The sequence below is a fragment of the Vigna unguiculata genome, chromosome 6 (assembly GCF_004118075.2).
Source record: "Vigna unguiculata cultivar IT97K-499-35 chromosome 6, ASM411807v1, whole genome shotgun sequence".
Classification (NCBI taxonomy): Eukaryota; Viridiplantae; Streptophyta; class Magnoliopsida; order Fabales; family Fabaceae; genus Vigna; species Vigna unguiculata.
In genome coordinates, this window is record NC_040284.1 from 29780804 (window position 1) to 29800132 (window position 19329).

Consider the following 19329-nt stretch of genomic DNA (forward strand, 5'->3'; position numbering starts at 1 on the left):
TATAAATCTATATTATTAATTATAATAATTATTACACAAATATAAATATATATATATATATATATATATATATATATATATATATATATATATATATATATATATATATATATATATATATATAACCGGTTACATCTTATATGTATAATAAAAATAATCATATATAATTATTAATAATATATATGTAAATTATAATTTAAGAATAATATATTTTATAATTATAAATATTTAAAATATTGTGAGAAGAAAAAGTTTTGAACCTGGTTAAAATTGTCAAAGTGTCTATTATTGTTACAAATCTTCGCATTTTGGAAGGATAAAAATTTTGTGAAATCTCGCAAATCCATCGGTGCACATGCTTTTAAATCATCAGAAACGAACATAAAAATTTTATAAATTCATCCGCGCAAATCAACGAATTTATACAATCTGCGCAAAAGAACACTGCATTAGACTCTAAGTGATATATTAATTATAATGTTTTATTAGTAATAGAGATTATATTACATATCAATAATTTTGACTTTATAAAATAATATATAAGTTAATCAATATAATCAATTATTTTTTCTCTTTGTGGTTGTTAGTTAATGATTTTTTGTAATACCCACTCTCTTCATCATCGTCACAAAATTTGAATCAATGAAAATTACAAATTTTCACTAATTTTCATTACCTAACTATAATTTTAATGTAGAGCTAAACTCCTCTGTGTTATAACAAGGTATTCAAATAAAAGAGTAATTTAACAAATAATAAATTAAGTTGAGAGGATTTTTTTTTTAAATTGTTCACTGAGATCGACAATTAAAACACCACAAAAATAAAAAAATTATATAAAATAAATAAATAAATAATTTTATTTTGAAATAATATATTTAAAATGATCTTAATCTTCTCGATAATTACATGGTGTGATCAAATTGTGAAATAGATGAAAATTGAAGGTAAAATTTACAAGAAAAAATAAAGGAGAATGGTTGGTAAAGAATAAAAAATGAGAGAAAAAGCTTCTCTATTTTTATTTTTAATTATATTGATTTTTGCATGAATTTGTTTACTCATTATTTGTGATGGATGGATATTTTAATTTAAGTATTTGTGTTTAATACTTTATCAATATATTTATTATTAAATTACGTAATTTACAAAGGAGTAATATTTTTATGATAATAATGATTTATATTTTTTTATGTTGACACATTTAGTATTCATGATTTTAATTTTGATTCATACAATAATAATCATATATTTATTATGTTTTTAAAAATTATTATATGTTTTTTAATATTTTGATAAATATCATATATAATATTTTATTTTTTTCAAAATAAATGTGTCAACGTATCAAATATGTGTCATATCTAATACACATATTGTATCCGTGTATTATAACTTGTTACCAATTCATATTACTTGTTTATTTTAACCATTAACTTATAATGTTTTGAGCTTTAAAAAAGACAATTTCTTAAATATAATAATTAACCTTGATAATACTACAATTAGACGAAAAATAATGCATATAAACTCAAAATAAATCGATGACGTAATAAATTTTTTAAGAGATGTTGAGTTCTTATTTAGAGCTACAAATATGTAAGCTCCTGTAGAAACCATCTAGTAATGTTAATCACACAGTAATAGTAAAATTACTTTCGTATACACATGATAATTTCAATTAATAAATTTTGTATATAGAAATTTATATATATATATATATATATATATATATATATATATATATATATATATATATATATATATATATATATCTGCATTATAATATTATTGATGCATTAACATGTTAAACTAATATACTAACATCAGTAAATTTTAGTTTTAATATACCTTTGCAGAAATGTAAATGTAAGTTTCACTGAATAAAATAATTGTTTTGTTTCTAATGATGATTTCGAAGGTGGCCAGCAGCGTTGGACTTGATTAGTTGGGGAACGCCAGAGGGAGCTACGTCGCCCAACTGCAAGAATGTGACAAAATGTCATTGAGGAAAATCGTCGAACACTTGGGGTTCCACCGCACCACACTCTCCTTCTTCCCCTTCCACCACTCATCGCGTCCACTTTCCTTTCATTCACCTCAACCCCTTCACCAAGGAAACCAGAACCTAGACCCTCACTCTCTATTGAAACAAGACCCAATCGAAATATGCACTTCTCTATGGGTAAAAACCTTCTCCTCTCCCCAAAACACCTCGTTCCCCAACCTCACCGGCTTTCTCTCCAACTTCGATCTCTGGCTCTTAGCATACCAACGCTCATGTGCCCACGCCACCGGCACTTTCCCTCCGCGTAACGCCGTCGGCACCCCCGTTCTCCACTCCCTGCTCTCCCTCCGCAACGCCGTAATCCGCAACCGTTTCGAATGGAACAACAAAACGAACCCTCTCCTTCGTGCCCCCAACGACGCCGCCCTTTCAAAGCCCCTCTCTAAACGCAGACTCCAAGCCGCTATCAAATCCGACGCGTCCTGCTTCCAGGACCGCGTTGTTCAGGAGGTGCTACTCATGATTCTCGAACCGGTTTTTGAACGCCGGTTCTCCCCCAAATCGCACGCTTTTCGACCTGGTCGAAATGCCCACACGGTTATTCGCACCATTCGGAGTAACTTCGCAGGGTACTTGTGGTTCCTCAAAGGGGATTTGTCTGAGATTTTGAACCACGTGGATCCAGATGTTGTAATGTGTTCCCTTGAAAAGGGTACTAGGGATAAGAAAATTCTGGGGTTGATAAAATCTGCGCTTGAAGGGGTAAAAGTGCGTAGTGTATCGCGCAAGGAAGAGAACGTTGAGGAGTTGAGGAGACTTAAGAAGAGGAGGGCTACGAAGAAGAGGATTCTGAAAGAGAATGAGCCGAAACCTGATCCTTATTGGTTGAGAACGTTTTTTAGTTTTGCTCCTGAGGAGGCTGCTAAGGTACCTAATTATGGGCATTGTGGGATTTTAAGTCCTTTGCTTGCTAATGTTTGTCTTAATGAGTTGGATTGTTGGATGGAGAAAAGGATTGTTGAGTTTTTTAGGCCTAGTGAGTTTGATTCCATATGGAAGTATTCGATTGATGATGGGTGTCATAACCCGGCATGGCCCGAGTTTGTTCCGTCGAGTGGGAAGGAAAAGACTAGGAAGATGGATTACGTTAGATATGGGGGACATTTTTTGATTGGGATTCGAGGGCCTAGGGAGGATGCTGTGGAATTGAGGAAGAAGATTGTTGCATTCTGTGAGAGTGTGTTTGGGGTGAGGTTGGATAATTCCAAGTTGGAGATTGAACATGTTACTAGGGGGATACAATTCTTGGATCATATAATATGCCGGAGGGTGATACACCCTACCTTGCGTTACACGGGTTCCGGAGGGAACATTGTGAGTGAAAAGGGTGTGGGGACTTTGCTTTCTGTTACTGCTTGCTTGCAGCAATGCATTCGCCGGTTTAGGAGGCTTGAACTTGTTAAGGGTGATAAGGACCCCGAGCCACTTCCGTGTAATCCTATGTTGTACTCGGGTCAAGCTCACACAAATTCTCAAATGAACAAGTTCCTTGAGACCATGGCTGATTGGTACAGGTATGCTGATAATCGCAAAAAGGTTGTTGGCTTTTGTGCCTATGTTGTTCGGAGCTCATTGGCCAAATTGTATGCTGCTAGGTATAGGCTGAAGTCCCGAGCCAAGGTGTATGGAATAGCTTCACGAAATCTCAGCCGTCCTCTGAGGGAAAGCAGCAACAATTCTGCACCTGAATATTCAGATCTTTTGAGGATGGGGCTGGTTGATGCAATTGAAGGTGTTCAATTTTCGCACATGTCTTTGATTCCTTCTTGTGACTATACTCCATTCCCAAGGAATTGGACCCCGGATCATGAGAGGCTGTTGCATGAGTATATAAAACTTGAAAATCCCAAGTTTTTCTGTGAGTTGCTCAGATCTGTTAAGCAAAAAGGTTTAAATCTGCCTCAAGATGAAATATCACAAATGGTATGGGACTACAAAACTCGCGGAGTTTGTTATTTTCGATATAACGAGGATAACAAATTAAAATCTGATTTTAAGGAGATAACTGAGTAAACCTAAAATAAGTGGAATCTTCTCAATATCAAGGTTCTGCTTCCAAATTGGTGTGATATGGTAGAAAATTGGTTGTGTGCATTGCCGAGCCTTTTGTTTGTTGAGTACTTCAGAGTGAAAATCCCTCACGAGAAATGGTAGTCAGTGCTGTACATGAAAGGCAGAATACTCCCATTGGATGGGTGCGGAACTCGGATAGCAGCATTGTAATTAACTACTGAGTACTGACAATTTGTAACATAGGAAAAGGTACAAACAATTTTTATAACATTGTTGATAAATGGTGAAGTTAATATTCCTCGAGGCCGTGGATTTAACATGAAATTATGAATTAAGGAAGATATTGTTCATTATATTAATAGATATTCCTTTATGTCTCCATGTAAGCACTGCTAGCAAACTTCTATCTGATTAAGTATGTGCTGAATGTTTGCGTGTGGATTTCTGGTGATATTAATGAAATATTCTAGAGGAACTTTTTAGCTTGGGATAATAAGAGTTAGATGGTCTTTTATGGAATACAAAGAGGAAATTCTACGTACTAATACATTTTAGGTACTGCGGGCTATATTTCCTGGATATCTGTGTTCGGTAGTGGACAAATGTTTGATATTTATAATACTAAAAAATTATATATGTTGGGATTCGTTCTCTACATCAAAATATATGCTTTCTTTTTTAGTTTTCTGTTACTTCATCATAACTAGTCTCGGCCTTTTGCTCATATTGATTTTTCAGTTTTTCCTTAGTTTGGATTTGTATATCAGTTGTGGACCCAAAGTCATCTCATTGTGCTTGTCTAGCATTCCAATCTTTAGCACAGTTTAGTTTAGTCTTAGGAGTAACTTGACTTCAGGGTTATGTTTACCTATAGGAGTCATTTGAATCTCAGGGATCAAAGCCATCAATGTTGGGAATTTTGATTTAATATCAATCATTTTGTGTATGTTGTTAACTTCATAATTAAACATACACAGGAATTCTTGCAGCTGCTTAAATTGTTTACCAAATGAGGTTAATTCGATGAATTTCTTCAAAATTCATTTTAGTAGGTAGTTGAAATACCTAATTACACGCTTGGCATAGGATGAGTGAACATCAATATTTAGTTTACTGGCTAAAAGAAGCTTCAATTTGAGGTTTACCTTTATTTGTATATTTATGCAAATGAATAGTGGTAACCTGCACTAGTCCATGGATCTGATTTGGAGACTGCATAACAAAGTGTTTTTACGATTAGTTGGATTGTTATTGCTTGGATGTATCTATTGTTCTGTTTCAATTTAAGGGAATAGAGAAATTTTTTTGCTGACTTCATTCATCTATATTGAAAACTAGATACCTACTTGAGAGTGGAGTGGAGACTATTCATGACATGAAGAAAACCTTGATGATTGATATACATACAACTTGAGGGAAGTAAAGTTTTCAAGGTATGATGTTTATCATTCAGTGTACCACTTTTCCAGGAGCTTCCAGTTAGATCCATCCCAACTGTGGTAGAAACCGTCCTTTCTTACTGACCAATAAACTGTTTGGTGGCCTTTGTCTCTCTTGGCATGGTACACGTCCCAAGTGGTGAACCACGGTAACCACTCAGCAGTGCATTTGGAATGTTGATCCTCTGTGATAGTGCTGTTGCGGTGATGGCCTAGTTTGAGATAAAAGAAAGGACTTTTGTCGCAGCCAAGTTCCAATTGCACCTTGGTGTTGTTGGGCAGGTCATTTCGTATGTCAACAACCGTGTTTGGGCAGTGATTCTGAGGCCTAGCAAGTGTTGATGTGGTCAGAAAATAGGACAGAAAGAGTAGAAAGAAGGCGAAGAAGGGGTGGAGAAAACCCATGATGATTGTATCGCGTTGATGGTTGAGTTGGTCTTTAAAAATAGAGAGGGTGGAAACTTATTATTTTGTTGGGGTGTACAGTTCACACAATTCCCGGTTGGTGTACCTTTATCAAGAAAGGGTGAATGGTTCACGGTTCCTCCATTTTAGGAAAACCATCATGATTTATGCAAGACAATATTAGAAACCAGCCTGGACTATCAACCAAATCAATATTTAAGGTTTATGTCATATTCATCTTTAGTTGAGATGAATCAATGACAACAATATTTTTCTCTGTCAAGTTCTCCCCGTGAATTTTTAAGTTACTGCATTAGGTCGGTTTTAGGAATAAAAAGAAAACCCACTTCTAATTTTTCTGCCGCGGTTATAAATATTGAAACTAAATTTTTATTATAGATAAAATGTATATTAAAATTAAAGTAGATAAACAATGAAGAAAATAAGTATACAGGTAAAGATAGGAATAATAGTATAAACTACGAAAAAAAATTATTTGGATAATTCTTCGATCAAAACAAATAACTTTATAAAATTGAATTAAATATTCATTATATTAGATTATGATAAGAAATATGACCAAATGTTAATCGTAATTTGCTTGAACTAAATGCTTATGTTTTCTAAAGACGACCTTTGAAAAAATAATGTGATCTTTTGTGCTATATATTCCATCAACATCTTTTCTTTTTTTTTAGTAAAATGATTTATGAATATTTGATTTAACACTTAGATACATCTATAAGATGGAACAAAAAATTATAGATTTATAAGAAATATGGTGTGATAAGAACATAGAGATAGAAAAAAAGTAATTAATCATAAAATAAAAAACAATATATAATAAGTGTATATTAAAAAAAGTATTTAATATAGGTGCATGTAACATGAAGTGTGTGGTTGTATCTTTTTCTTCCGGACGTTATTTATCCCACCTATACTTCTTTAAGCAAGTTCGTGACTTGTTTTTAAGACAATTTTTGGTAAGTAAACGAGACTCTGAAGGGAGAATATGAAATTGATGGAGGCCATGTTAACTTCTCCAACTATTTTATATTTCAACCAGATCAATCGTTAAAAAAATCGACAGTATAAAACCAAAATCCAAACCTATAAATGTATAAGCATGCATGCAACGTAAACATGGTAATTCATTCCTTCAATCTTAATTCTCCATCAAACTAACCTACGTAATAAAGCAAATTAAGAAATAATCATCCCAGAATAATATTAATTTGTTTTGTCGATGATTTTGGCAATTGCTACTATTCCTACCGTTTGTGCACGGCAGTGTTGGTGGTGATGTAATGTTAATGTTGTTGTTGTTGCTGTTCGTCTTGGAGCGAGAAAGCAGAGAGTGGAAAGGACCTTGAAATTCCGGTGGCGTTGGCGAAGGAAATCTTAGCGCAAGCAGGGTCCTCGACGAAGATTTCGGAAATGGTGACCCAGAGGAAGAGCTCTTTGGTCTTGACGCCGGTGACCCTCCGCATGCGGTGTTCCTCGACGAAGGCGGTAACCTCGGTGTCGTAGGAAACGGTGCGTCCTATGGAGGTGAATCGATGCTCCTTCTTGTGCTTTTGTTTGAGCCAGACGAAGCCGGAGGTGCGGTTGTAGCCCATCTCCACAATGTTCTCCAAGGGAAGCAACCCCCTCGGGAGCAGAATTTCATCCAGGAGGAGCCGTGACTTTTGCCTGCACACGGCTTCGCCCTTGTAGATCTCCGCCGTGTCACGGTGGTGCGCTATTTGTGTGGTTGTCATTGCGGTGGTGGAACGACGAGGGAGGGGACAACCTGGTAAAATATTCAGAGTTAATTTGATTCAGATCAAAATATTGGGTGGGTGGCTACAATTATAATAGAATGGGTGGGGTCAACGACACTTTGTGGTCAGGGTCGTTAGTTAGTTAGGTTATGAGAGAGGCTTCTACTATTTTTTTTTTTCATATACATTATCAATGTGAAATATATTTTTTTTACAAATGATCAATTAAAAATTACAGTATTTTTTTCTTAAAATACCTTCAGATTTAATCTTGTAAAACAATTTCAAAATTGAACGATATTAACTTTAGAATACAGTAGTTGTGGAATGAGGGGCTAACTCCATTGTTTCTCTGTATTTTTATTTATTTTTTTCTATTCACTTGTTTTGGTGTATGCACTTTGGACTTGGATTTCAGCTGTGGCCATATTGATTTTTGGTTCTGCTTCTCCTTTTATTTTTTTGCATGTACCTCGAAAATAGAACAATTTATTTTTGTCATAATTATAATAAAAAGTTAAATTAGAAAAGAAATGCGCGGATTCAATTGAAGGTTAACACCTAGCGTAACATAATGAAAAGTTGGTTGACTTAAAACTAATAATGATGCTGAATTTTAAATTATAATCATGGTTATGTATAAAATATATGTATCCCATGAGTTTTCTATAATATTATTTATCCATTTCTGTTTCCTTGTTAATATATCTCTTCCGTCTTCGTTTTAAATAATAGCTTTGCAGATGCATGAGCTGTAAGAACATTTAATTTTAATAACTGGCATTATTGCTAAACCATTTTCCATATAAAAATTACTTACAAAATTATCCGCACGTTAAATTATTAGAAGGGTTGAAAGTAGACCTAAACCAGAATCTTAATTTGAAAATTGGTTTTTCATTATTTTTACACTATGATTCATTGTACCGCAGCTTTATCACTTTATCCAACTCTTTCTTCTTTGTCAGTATACAAAATGATACAAATATGGTTTTTCCTTTTGGGTTTGGAAAATAATCATTTAAAGAAAACAAAATGAAAAAATAGTATAAAAAATATGGTAGAAGGAGTAGTGAGTGGTACGTTTTATTCGAGATTAGGCAACTTTTTCTTTGAAGCAACCTTGGGATTACCGCATCTTCTTGCCAATATTAAATCAACAAATCATTCTCACTATGATTACATTATTCTTCCCACAACTTTCAACAATGACGTGCAAAGTTCAATGATTAAAAAAATGGAGCAACAACACATGAATGTTACAAAAGAGGAGAAGAGAGGAAACATTCCTGCTAGCATAATCAAAAGAACTGTTCTTTACATATTATATAAACTAAAAATTAGAATGATATAAACAAAAAGAATTGGTGTTAATGGGGTCCTTCATCATTTGATGTATCCCCCCACATAATCGAAAGATACTTCTGGCACTTGCTGCAACAACTTCCATTCACATACAACAAATCAGGGTGTGCTCTTTTGGTTCTTCCTGAACTCGACACTCTCTTAAAAGTGGTCCCATCACTGTTCCTCAGATTGTGTCTGTACTCCACTGCCACCTGTTCCAAAACTTCCACCTCAAACATGTTTATCTTCACCTCAGGCTTCATCTTATCTCTCACAAATGCAAAAGCTAATTGATCTCTTGGGTTAAATGCCTCCAACTCGTTGAATACAAGACATGAGAAGAGGTTGCTACCAATTCCATGTCTCCTCAATATTAAAGCACTATCTGGTACATCTGCCATAAACAATCCTTTGTTATTAGGTATGGCCTTGTTATGGATCATAAACATACCATATGCAAAGTCATAATAGACGAGCCAAGTGGAAACAAAAATGGTTTAGCCAAAGGACAAAATTAGGTACAAAACCAGCATCTCCATGTGAATGTGTTTAAAAAAAATGAGCTACAACTGTTAACAAATACGTTGTGTGTAACCAAAAAAAGTGACTACTTAAATCAGTTAAATGGCAAGATCCAATACTCCTGAGACACATTTCAAGCTTGAGGACCAGGATTTTGGTGAGTAGTCATCTACTTTCATTATTGAAATTTAATGCTACTTTTCTTCTTACTTGAGTCTCTTGAGTCTGAAATCTTGTTAGATCAAAAAATTACAATGTTAGGGCCTGCTTCCTTGTAATGAAAAAGAACCTAATAAAGTAGCATAATATATAGACCTTTTAATAAGTGCCAGCGCCTCAACATTAATTTCATAGTTCCATTTCATAAAAAGGAATTGGTTAAGGACAAGTAGGCCAAATAAGTGAACTACCCCACATGGGGAAGAAAACTTCTTCATCAGTAAAGATATTTCAGGGTTTATGGGCTATTCTCTATTTATGGTCAACGGCGGTGCAAAAGTTCTCACGTTCGTTAAAATAATAAACGTCCTCACACTCTTCAAGATTGGAACTCATTAAATTAAAGTGTATTTGACAGTCAAAAAGTATGTGGTATAGAACCTTTTCTAAGGTTCTTGATATAATGAATTTGAATTAACTTGCTCTGGCAACTATCTTTTGCAAGCTTAATCTTTCTAATCAAGTTTCAAGGTCCACTGTTTAACATCTTCAACACATAAAGATGTAATACACCTGTTGATATGAAAAACATTGCTTCATTTCTAAGGTTCTCGATATAATGTAAAAATTGTTGTAGTTTGTAAGTAAACAACGTTTTCACTTTTGTATTATGAAAGCGTAAAATTCAGCGAAAGAAATTAACAGTGAAACATGTCCAGTTACCTGAATCATAAGGTTGTTTTTTGGGAGTCCATGGTTGCAGTCCATTTTCACAGTATGTCTCCATTTGCACCTTCAGTGCATTGACATCCCACCATTTCTTCCACCTTGCAGTTGCCATTGCTTCTTCCATGGTATGAACATAAAAAGGGTGCTTTGATATAGCCATGTCCACATCATCAGATATAACAAGTGAATGAATCAACAACAACGGATCAACCATTAGTTGCATCTTTGCATCTATCCAAATGCTGAATTGGGAATTCGGGAATAGTCTATGGAGTAAATACTTTGGTATAACCCCGTTCATCGCTGGGTTCTGATACAAATTCTCTTTGGCAACCTTCACAATCCTCCACACTCCTATATTGTATTCTGTTGAATTCATTGAAATCAGTCCGTGATGTTCAAAACCTTTGAGGGTAACATCGTCTACAAACATAAAAAAACACACTTCCTGCAATGTGATGGACCCGAGGCCCTTTGGTTGTCGGATTTTATCATGATCATTGAAGATTGCTGAAACCACGACCACACTGTCACACTGTTCCATCGCAATTCGATCTGCATCAAGAGAAGAAGGCACATGACATAAGCAAATTACTATGAAATATATGCACTTGTAACTTTTTTTAAACTGTATTTACATTATTAATGTAAAAAATCTCTGCCAACAAAATGATCTTTTACTTTTCCAATGTATGAATCTCAGTGCCATGTTGTAAACCAATCAAAAATTGATGATTGAATATTTCTAGGGTGAATTAAGATCTGACAAGTGAATCACGTGCAACTGACCAGATTCACTGATTGGAAACTTCTTGAGAAATCCGCAAAGAACTCGGGCGTTAGGATTTTGATGATCAAAATAGGAAAATCTGGCAAGGGTGCTGAGATTTCCTCCGAAAGTATCAGCATTGCCCCGCACGTAGCGCAAAGCCCCTGAATAAGGGCGATTGGTCTCGCGGAGAGTCTTGATCTCCTGCACAACATCCCAGTAATCTAAATCCAGAATTCGCGACCCATTAGCAAAAAGTGATCATCTTGATGGCGTAATGGTGAAGAAAAGTGGTGATAAGATGAGGGGTGGGTAATTGGTACCTGAGAAAAAAACAGGGGAAGAGCATGTGGAACGGGTGGTTGGAACAGCGTACTTGTGTTCTCCGTAGGAAGAGGGGTAAGAGAAGAGGGAATTCTGAAGAGGATCCAAAGGGGAGGATCGAAAGAAGCATTTGGAGTTAGAGAGAGAATAGAGAGCAAGGAAAAGAGTGGTGAAGAGATAGAGCAGAGAGAAACAGAGGAGCTTGGAGTAGAAGATGAGAGGCTTAGTGGTGGTTATTAGCCTCCCCATTATGAAAATGTGATCTTCTTTGGCGATTTCTCTTCCACTTTTGTTTTGCGAAAATTGATGATGTTGTTGCTGCTGCTGCTGCATGATCATCATCGTGACTCGTGGCAGTTATTTGTCATCTTCAACAATGTTAATATTTTCCTGACTAGGTGGGGCCTACTTCTGATCATACAAGGTTCGGTCGAAATGTTTCAGAATACATAAATCCACTATTGCATTTTTGTCTATTAAAATATTTCTTTAATTATACTAAATTATATTTTAAGTGAAATTTATATTTCAAAAAAAATGATATAGTACATAAATTCTCATTTAATTTTTTCGAATACTACAAAATTATTGATGATCAAATCATGTATTTATATGAAAATATTCTCATAATATATAATTCGCATTACTCTCTCAATAGTGTATAATTTTCAATATTATTATTGTGAATATTGCGAATATTATTATTGATAATACTACGAATACATTATTGAGAATATTATGATTATATAATGTTGTGAAAAAAATTATATAATAATTACATTTTCTCTTAATTAAACCATCTTTATTTTCACTTATTTCTACATTTATTTTTCATTTATCCCGGTTCCTTTTCCTCATCACGAAATGCAACATTAATGAGGATGAGGTACTAATAAACTATCCAACCATACAAACTTAAAACCACGACAATTTTTTTTCTATTCCTCCCTGCTGATGCAAATGCAAAAACAATATTTTTTATTTTCATCAGTTGATACCTAAATGTTTCATGAAAGTAAAAAAGATTTTTTAATTTTTTAATTTTAGTTTTTACGTTTTTACGATGCAAGATGATTTTTTTTCAAGGAAATGTTTTTAATCTAATTTAATTCCCAAATAACGCCTCATGACAAGCCAATAAATGCATGATATTAATAGTTCTGGTATCCGTTATATAAACGTATTAAAAAACTTCTAGATGATCTTAATCACTTATTAATCATCCCATTAATCTATATGTGATATGATGTGTAATGAAATACCTTTTAATTATTTTACCTCGAAATTACAAGCTGGAGTTTCTGTTAAAAAGGAAAGCTTAAATACATCTCCTTCAAGTATTCAACTTACGCTTCTATGCTCGAATCAATAGAAAATTTGGAGTTTTGAAAACAAATTTAATAAACATATTTATATGTAATTAAATGGAGAAAGTTGAGAAGTTGATGCTGCTCCTTTTTTGTGTAACCTTCTCCGTAGCCTTTTGAAGTCGAAGCACATGATGTTTAAACGTATCAAAATCGATTTCAATAATTTCATGACCAAAAGCTGGTTCTCGAACTACAATAAATTCATCCCAATATTCTTTAGCTTTCTCCATATTCCCCAGCATTTTGTATATAATTGCCTGTAAAATATTTCCAAAACAACCTAACCATCATCATAATCATCATCATCCATTTTTAATATAATTAATTCATGCACTTCAGGACAAATTTAAATCGCACTGCAAAGTGGGTTTTTAAGTAAGTTATCTTAGACCTGAGTTTTTGAGAAATAACAAAATTAGACCTTAAAAGTGTATGGCCAACATGACCCAACATGACCCAACATGTTATAAAGAATATATGTTTGATCTAATAAGATTTATGGTTTATGGTTTGTTAGGTAAGAAGTTAGGTTAATTAAGTTGGTGATTAATCGATTTTAATCATCTTATTAGTTGCAAAATTTTTCTCCTCCATTAAAATATGTACCTTGTACAGTGGGCGTCTTGCATCTTTGAGCGATTCATCTGCCAAACATTCACATTGCAAGGCACTTTCTAAATCTGAAATTCCTCCCTACCATTGACACGTTCAAGGAATTAATGTCAAATAATTTGTTTAAGGAAAAATGTGAAATAAAAAATTAATTAAAGATACCTTGTAGATAAGCACTTCCACTATTAACATTTCAAACTCGTAAGCTTCGTGTGGCTTCTCCTTTTCATTAGCCTCTTTCAACGCTGGTCTAAGTATTCTCTCTGCAAAATCCTCCACTTCCCACATCTCCAACTCTCTTACTTTTTGCTTCAATGGTTAGAAAAATATCATTAAATAGTGACACTTTCTAACGTTAATCTGGAACATGAAAACATGTAGAAAATAGTAATAAATGTATGAAACCTGAAGAATGAGTAAATCAGGTAAATCTTTTTGAAGTTCCCTAATAAGAGCATGGGCGCTGTCTAATGCTGATGGATGTTCATACTGTTCTGTCATCAATCTATCCAGCGCTGGATACCCACTATGGAGTTCTCTAACGATGAAGGACCTCGTAGCTTCAAGTCTATTGGGCCTGATTCTGGGCTTGGGCTTGGGCTTCGACCTGGTCCTTCTTACTAGCACAGAAATCAAAAGAGAAAAACAGCCGAGGATTACATAAGATATTGCTTTCGTGGCATTTGCCTCGTACTTAGAACTCACATATGAGATAATATTTTGCATGTCTTCACACCAACTTTGAGCAAGAGACAAGTTACACAACTTTTCTACCACCTGGTTCATACTTAAGCACTGTTCCTTTTCCTCCACAAAAGAGAATGTTTTTGTCATAGTTTTCAGCTCAAAAGCCAATGTGAAAGCACTATAAATAGTGTTTACATGGCTTGTGAAATGTCACATAAAGTATTGTGATTCTATGCTTGACAAATAGGTAAAGAAATGAATGTCTTAAAGAAAACCCTTGTTTTAAGTAAAAGATATATGCTCTGCTCAAGAAAAAAAAAAAAGTGTAAAAGATATGAAAGCTGGTCGTAGATGATTGATTTGTACTATTACACGTGCGGCTGTGGATGCATCAGAAACTGGTATATCCTTCTGCACAAACAATGTATAATAATAATGTGTAAACCACTCAGGATTTGAAAATACTCCTTCTGAAATAAAGAGTAGTTTTGATATAAAAGGTATATAACATTTAATTAAAAAAAATACATAACAAAATAACTTCATCCTAACAGAAATTAGTTATATTTATAAAATATATTTTACTCTCTAAACGAAACAAAAAATTACTACAGTAAATTGATCGACTTTTGAGAAAGAGATGTCTGAATTATCTAATGTCTAAATAGTATGGTTCAACTTTAATTTTCAACTGCTTTTAATTTCATTGTCTATTTAAATTGGTGCTCTGTCTAAAGAAACCCTTTTTGGTAGTATTTCTCGCAAACATTTGAATTCATCTAATATTTTTAAGAGAAGTTATCTTCTTCTTTTTTTGGCTCCAGAAATTTATTTAAAATTAGATAAAGGCTGCCTCCAATTTAAAGTTGGGCCCGAACAAGCCTAAAAATAACTTGGGTTTCAAAAGATAAACTCCGTTTGCAATGGGGCCTTCTCCCTGCACCTCCAACGATTCTTCAGTACCCCCAAAAATTACTCTAATACCCTTATTTATAACCGGCTGAGAGAGTGGGTGAAAGTGGTTATGACGCAGTAAATTTCATTTACTGCGTCACCAACATCCTGCACCCCCAAAACGTTACTTCTTCAAATCCGTTTCGTTTCTTCTCGATCCCGTGTTCACTTCCATTTAAATTTTTGCTCTCTCAGTGGTTCGTGGTGGCTCATCCTTCATTCGTCTGTCCTTCATTCGTTCATTCGTTCATTCTCTCTGCTGTTTCCTTCATTCGTTCAATCTCATTAAATTTTTTTATGAAACGGAATACAGAATCCGTTTCTGTATTTATGAAACGGATTCTGTATTCCGTTTCATAAAAAAATTTGCAAATTTTTTTATGAAACGGAATACAGAATCCGTTTCTGTATTTTTTTATGAAACGGAATACAGAATCCGTTTCTGTATAATTTTTTTATGAAACGGAATACAGAATCCGTTTCATAAATACAGAAACGGATTCTGTATTCCGTTTCATAAAAAAATTTGCAATTTTTTTTATGAAACGGAATACAGAATCCGTTTCTGTTTTTATGAAACGGATTCTGTATTCCGTTTCATAAAAAAAATTGCAAATTTTTTTATGAAACGGAATACAGAATCCGTTTCTGTATTTATGAAACGGATTCTGTATTCCGTTTCATAAAAAAATTTGCAATTTTTTTTATGAAACGGAATACAGAATCCGTTTCATACAGTTTTGAAACGGATTCTGTATTCCGTTTCGCATGCATTTTGATTTTCGTATGATTGCATATGTATCACAATTGAAGTTTTTTCGATTTCACACTCCAACACTCACTCCTTAATTACCACTCTAAGTATTCTTGTTTTTTCCATTTCACACTCCAACACTCACTCCTTAATTACATTAATTACGTAAACGAATTTCACACTCTGAAAAACCAACAAAACCACCAAAACGGATTCCATTTCACCTTCCTCCGACATGGATTACACAATCCGTTTCGCTGCAAATAAAAAAAAATGAAACGGAATGTGTCTTCCGTCTCCCAAATCTCTCTCTCCCATGGCCCACCAATCATGCACACACGCCATTCCTTTACCAATTCAAATTCAATCACTAATACTCTTCTCTCCACCACTCCTACCAGTTTAAAACACGCTCCACCCCTCCAACCACTTTAAAACACGCTCCACCCCTCCAACCACTTTAAAACATGCCAAAACGGGTTTCAGAAAAACCAAAAAAAACACCAAACGGAATACACATTCCGTTTCAGCACGAAAAACCTAAATACGAAACGGATTCCACAATCCGTTTCGTTAAAAAAAAAAAAAAAAACAGCTGAAACGGATTCCACGTGCCGTTTCATTAAAAAAAAAAAAAAAAACAAAAACGGAATTGGAATTCCGTTTCACCTTTGTAGGAAACGGATTCCAGATTCCGTTTCCTTAAGAAAAAAAAAATAAGGTTTCAGTTGCCTCTTTCAAACCAACACAATCTGGTAAAATGAAAAATGTGGTTGGACATGTACTAAATTAAACTACCATTACTCAACTGTAAAAGATGGAGAAGAGGAGAAAAGGGACCTGGACCAAGGGGAGAAGAAGGGTGTGTTGATGCGCGGCTCCGGAACGCTTTGGAGGAGAAAAGGAATGGTGTGTGGACGCTGTGTAGGAGAAGAGGAAGAAGAACGAGACTGTGTGCTTTTGGGGTGCAGAGAAGACTGTGTGCTTTTGGAGGTGCAAACACGCGGTAAAAAAGAGATGGAGTTACTCTTCATTTTTACCAGGGGCAAACATAGGAATAAAATTAGTTTTGGGGGTACTGAAGATTTTATTGGAGGTGTAGGGAGAAGCCCCCGTTTGCAATACTAGTAAGCTTGCGATTTTTTGTAAACGGCCTGGGCTCTGTACAAAAATCTGTTTCGGCCCAAATAACTGAAGAATTATACAAGCCAACTTTTTTATGATATTACATCTTTGTTTTCGAGCAATAACGAGTTTTAAAATCATACGAGAAAAATGGCCGAAAGTTGTGCCAAAAGCAGAATGTAACACTAATTGGTTGTCATAAAAGTACCCTCACTTTAAAAGGGTTTAAATATATTTTTATTCCAGAATTTTGGAATTAATTTATATTACAATTTTTGGATTAATTTAGTCTTTTATCTTTCAAAATACGTGAATTTAATCATTTTAATCAAATTTTTTTTAAGTTTATTTGACGTTTCAAGCATGTTTCATAATAATATTTGACTTAAAATAAAAAAAAAAATGTGTTAAACAGTATATACAACTCAAATACAATCCTACGCGTACGAAGCATCAAATAAACTTAACAATATTTGATTAAAAAAATTAAATCTACGTATTTCGAAATTGACTAATTCTAAAATTAACTAAAAGTCAAGGGACAAAAAACATATTTATGTCCGGTTTAAATTAACTTTGTTTATTATATCAAGTTTTATATTTTGGATTTAACATTTCAGGAAAAAAAAACATTTAATGGTCTTACCAATCTATGTCTTTTAAGACTTAACATCATCCAATAAATAAATAGAATTCTTTTTAATTAAAATGGCATTGAAACTCATAATAAAATGTTTTGTAATAAATTTAAGAAAAAAAAAGTCACTTGTGAAACTAATTGGGTTTCTTTAAGACATTACATACCAATTTTATTTTCTAATACCAAACTCAACAAGAGGAATCAATCTCATAGCCATACAAGAGTGCTTGTGATTTCATTGTTTTTAACATTTTTTTTTCTATTTTAATTTACTTTTATCTGAATTTGAAATATTACATAAATATTTATAGATGCCAGCCATAGATTTGAAAGCCACATACTATAACTCTCGATATAGATTTTATTAATTAAAAATATATGAGGTACTAAAAAAACAATTTTAAAATATTAAATTGTGTATTAAATTTAAATTATTTTTGTTTGAAAAGAAAGGGAATTCTAAACTTCAAATAATATCGTACATTCAAGATTATCATCAAATGGTCTCCGTTTTTCTCTTTAGTTGATCGAAAAGTATAAGATTACAAAACAATTTCATTTTTCCTGACCAAGTTATTAGAAGAATTCCATTTTACTTCAATTTAGATTCAGCATATTAAGAAAATAATTATTTCTATTAATTTAATATCCGTTGAACAATACTTAAATATCAAGCGGTGTTCAATTGATTTTTAGATATAACTCTTTCAATAAGATGATAAAAATAAGTCGATACATTTTTTTTATAGATATTGAAGCAAATATGTTTCATGGGAGAGAATGAGAAGTTAATTAATGGATGGCCATTTTGGTCGTTAAAAATACAAGGTAATACTTTAAATTATTAAAATTTCAAAGCAGGTTCCAAAATTGAAGACGACTTTAGTTCGTCCATTATTCGTGGTCAAATAACAACTTCAGGCAGCAAATTTTAGAACTTTAAAATTATATTTTTTATAAGTAAATAATTACATAGAATTTACATATATATATTTTTTTCAAATATTCCATTGTGTTATTATGTTCTATGAATAGAATTATAAATTTGATGCATAATTAATACGTTAGCTTTATTGTATTTACAAAATAATAATTAAAAATTCAATTAATTGAGTTACAATAAAATTATAATACTGATAATTTGAATTATATAATATTTATAAGAAGAATGTAAAGTTTTATAGTGGTTTTATTGTGACGTTGATAAAGTCCTCCAAGGAACCATTTGAGGTTTTCCAGTGATAACATTGTTTGCACATTTTGAAAGTAATGTCACTGTTAACCCTTTTGAGATATGTTACCCAAAATACCTCCAACCAACACATACCTCTCTCTTCAAACACTGGATTCCTTACCCAATTTATGGCTTCATCAAAACAAGGACACGGGGGAACCCAAAAGACTGTCAATTGGGCAGAAATTCTACTCATACAAAATGTTTTTTTTTTTTTACTGAATCCCAAAACTAAAAATTAAAGTAAAAGAAATGTTAGTAAGTTGGCAGTGAATTTATGTATGATAAATTAGATTGAAAGAATTTGATATAAATTAATGATAAAAAGTATGTTGGAACATGACCTAGATTTGAAGATAGAATGGTGTTTGGAAATGTATTTTGACCAAACCCAATCTTAAGTTTGAATAAGGGT

The 19329-nt window shown here is 33.3% G+C and overlaps 4 protein-coding genes across 6 annotated transcripts; 1 reads left to right on the top strand and 3 right to left on the bottom strand.

Moving 5' to 3' along the window:
- The first annotated feature begins 1879 nt into the window (after window positions 1-1879).
- On the top strand, window positions 1880-6192 carry LOC114188407 (nuclear intron maturase 1, mitochondrial). Of its 2 annotated transcripts, XM_028076995.1 has the most exons (3): window positions 1880-3582; window positions 3664-4330; window positions 5420-6192. In XM_028076995.1, exons 1-2 carry the CDS (start codon window positions 2000-2002, stop codon window positions 4079-4081), a joined length of 2001 nt encoding a protein of 666 aa, XP_027932796.1. In that variant the 5' UTR covers window positions 1880-1999; the 3' UTR covers window positions 4082-4330; window positions 5420-6192. The 2 variants fall into 2 exon arrangements, with proteins under 2 accessions (XP_027932796.1, XP_027932795.1); XM_028076994.1 differs by having other exon boundaries at window positions 1882-4330.
- A 772-nt stretch (window positions 6193-6964) lies between these two features.
- Window positions 6965-7856, bottom strand: LOC114189219. Its single transcript, XM_028077934.1, has one exon. It carries the CDS (start codon window positions 7683-7685, stop codon window positions 7236-7238), a length of 450 nt encoding a protein of 149 aa, XP_027933735.1. The 5' UTR covers window positions 7686-7856; the 3' UTR covers window positions 6965-7235.
- A 983-nt stretch (window positions 7857-8839) lies between these two features.
- Window positions 8840-11900, bottom strand: LOC114187429. The gene is made up of 4 exons (XM_028075688.1): window positions 11538-11900; window positions 11235-11438; window positions 10440-11000; window positions 8840-9429 (listed from the first exon to the last, which is right to left on the bottom strand). Exons 1-4 carry the CDS (start codon window positions 11878-11880, stop codon window positions 9059-9061), a joined length of 1479 nt encoding a protein of 492 aa, XP_027931489.1. The 5' UTR covers window positions 11881-11900; the 3' UTR covers window positions 8840-9058.
- An 889-nt stretch (window positions 11901-12789) lies between these two features.
- LOC114188775 lies at window positions 12790-14348 on the bottom strand. Of its 2 annotated transcripts, none has more exons than XM_028077414.1 (4): window positions 13926-14348; window positions 13683-13829; window positions 13515-13601; window positions 12790-13165 (listed from the first exon to the last, which is right to left on the bottom strand). In XM_028077414.1, exons 1-4 carry the CDS (start codon window positions 14304-14306, stop codon window positions 12959-12961), a joined length of 822 nt encoding a protein of 273 aa, XP_027933215.1. In that variant the 5' UTR covers window positions 14307-14348; the 3' UTR covers window positions 12790-12958. The 2 variants fall into 2 exon arrangements, with proteins under 2 accessions (XP_027933215.1, XP_027933216.1); XM_028077415.1 differs by having other exon boundaries at window positions 12790-13188.
- Between the last annotated feature and the right edge of the window lie 4981 nt (window positions 14349-19329).

What these genes read in the sequence shown, in the direction of transcription:
- LOC114188407 (XM_028076994.1), top strand. Translation starts at nt 2,000, where the DNA reads ATGTCATTGAGGAAAATCGTCGAACACTTGGGGTTCCACCGCACCACA.
- LOC114189219 (XM_028077934.1), bottom strand. Translation starts at nt 7,685, where the DNA reads ATGACAACCACACAAATAGCGCACCACCGTGACACGGCGGAGATCTAC.
- LOC114187429 (XM_028075688.1), bottom strand. Translation starts at nt 11,880, where the DNA reads ATGATGATCATGCAGCAGCAGCAGCAACAACATCATCAATTTTCGCAA. An exon ending in GTTTCCAATCAGTGAATCTG is followed by an intron (nt 11,001 to 11,234) that starts GTCAGTTGCACG and finishes CTCTTGATGCAG; the next exon opens with ATCGAATTGCGATGGAACAG. An exon ending in AAAACAACCTTATGATTCAG is followed by an intron (nt 9,430 to 10,439) that starts GTAACTGGACAT and finishes TGTTTATGGCAG; the next exon opens with ATGTACCAGATAGTGCTTTA.
- LOC114188775 (XM_028077414.1), bottom strand. Translation starts at nt 14,306, where the DNA reads ATGAACCAGGTGGTAGAAAAGTTGTGTAACTTGTCTCTTGCTCAAAGT. An exon ending in CTGATTTACTCATTCTTCAG is followed by an intron (nt 13,830 to 13,925) that starts GTTTCATACATT and finishes TAACCATTGAAG; the next exon opens with CAAAAAGTAAGAGAGTTGGA. An exon ending in CAAGACGCCCACTGTACAAG is followed by an intron (nt 13,166 to 13,514) that starts GTACATATTTTA and finishes AATATTTTACAG; the next exon opens with GCAATTATATACAAAATGCT.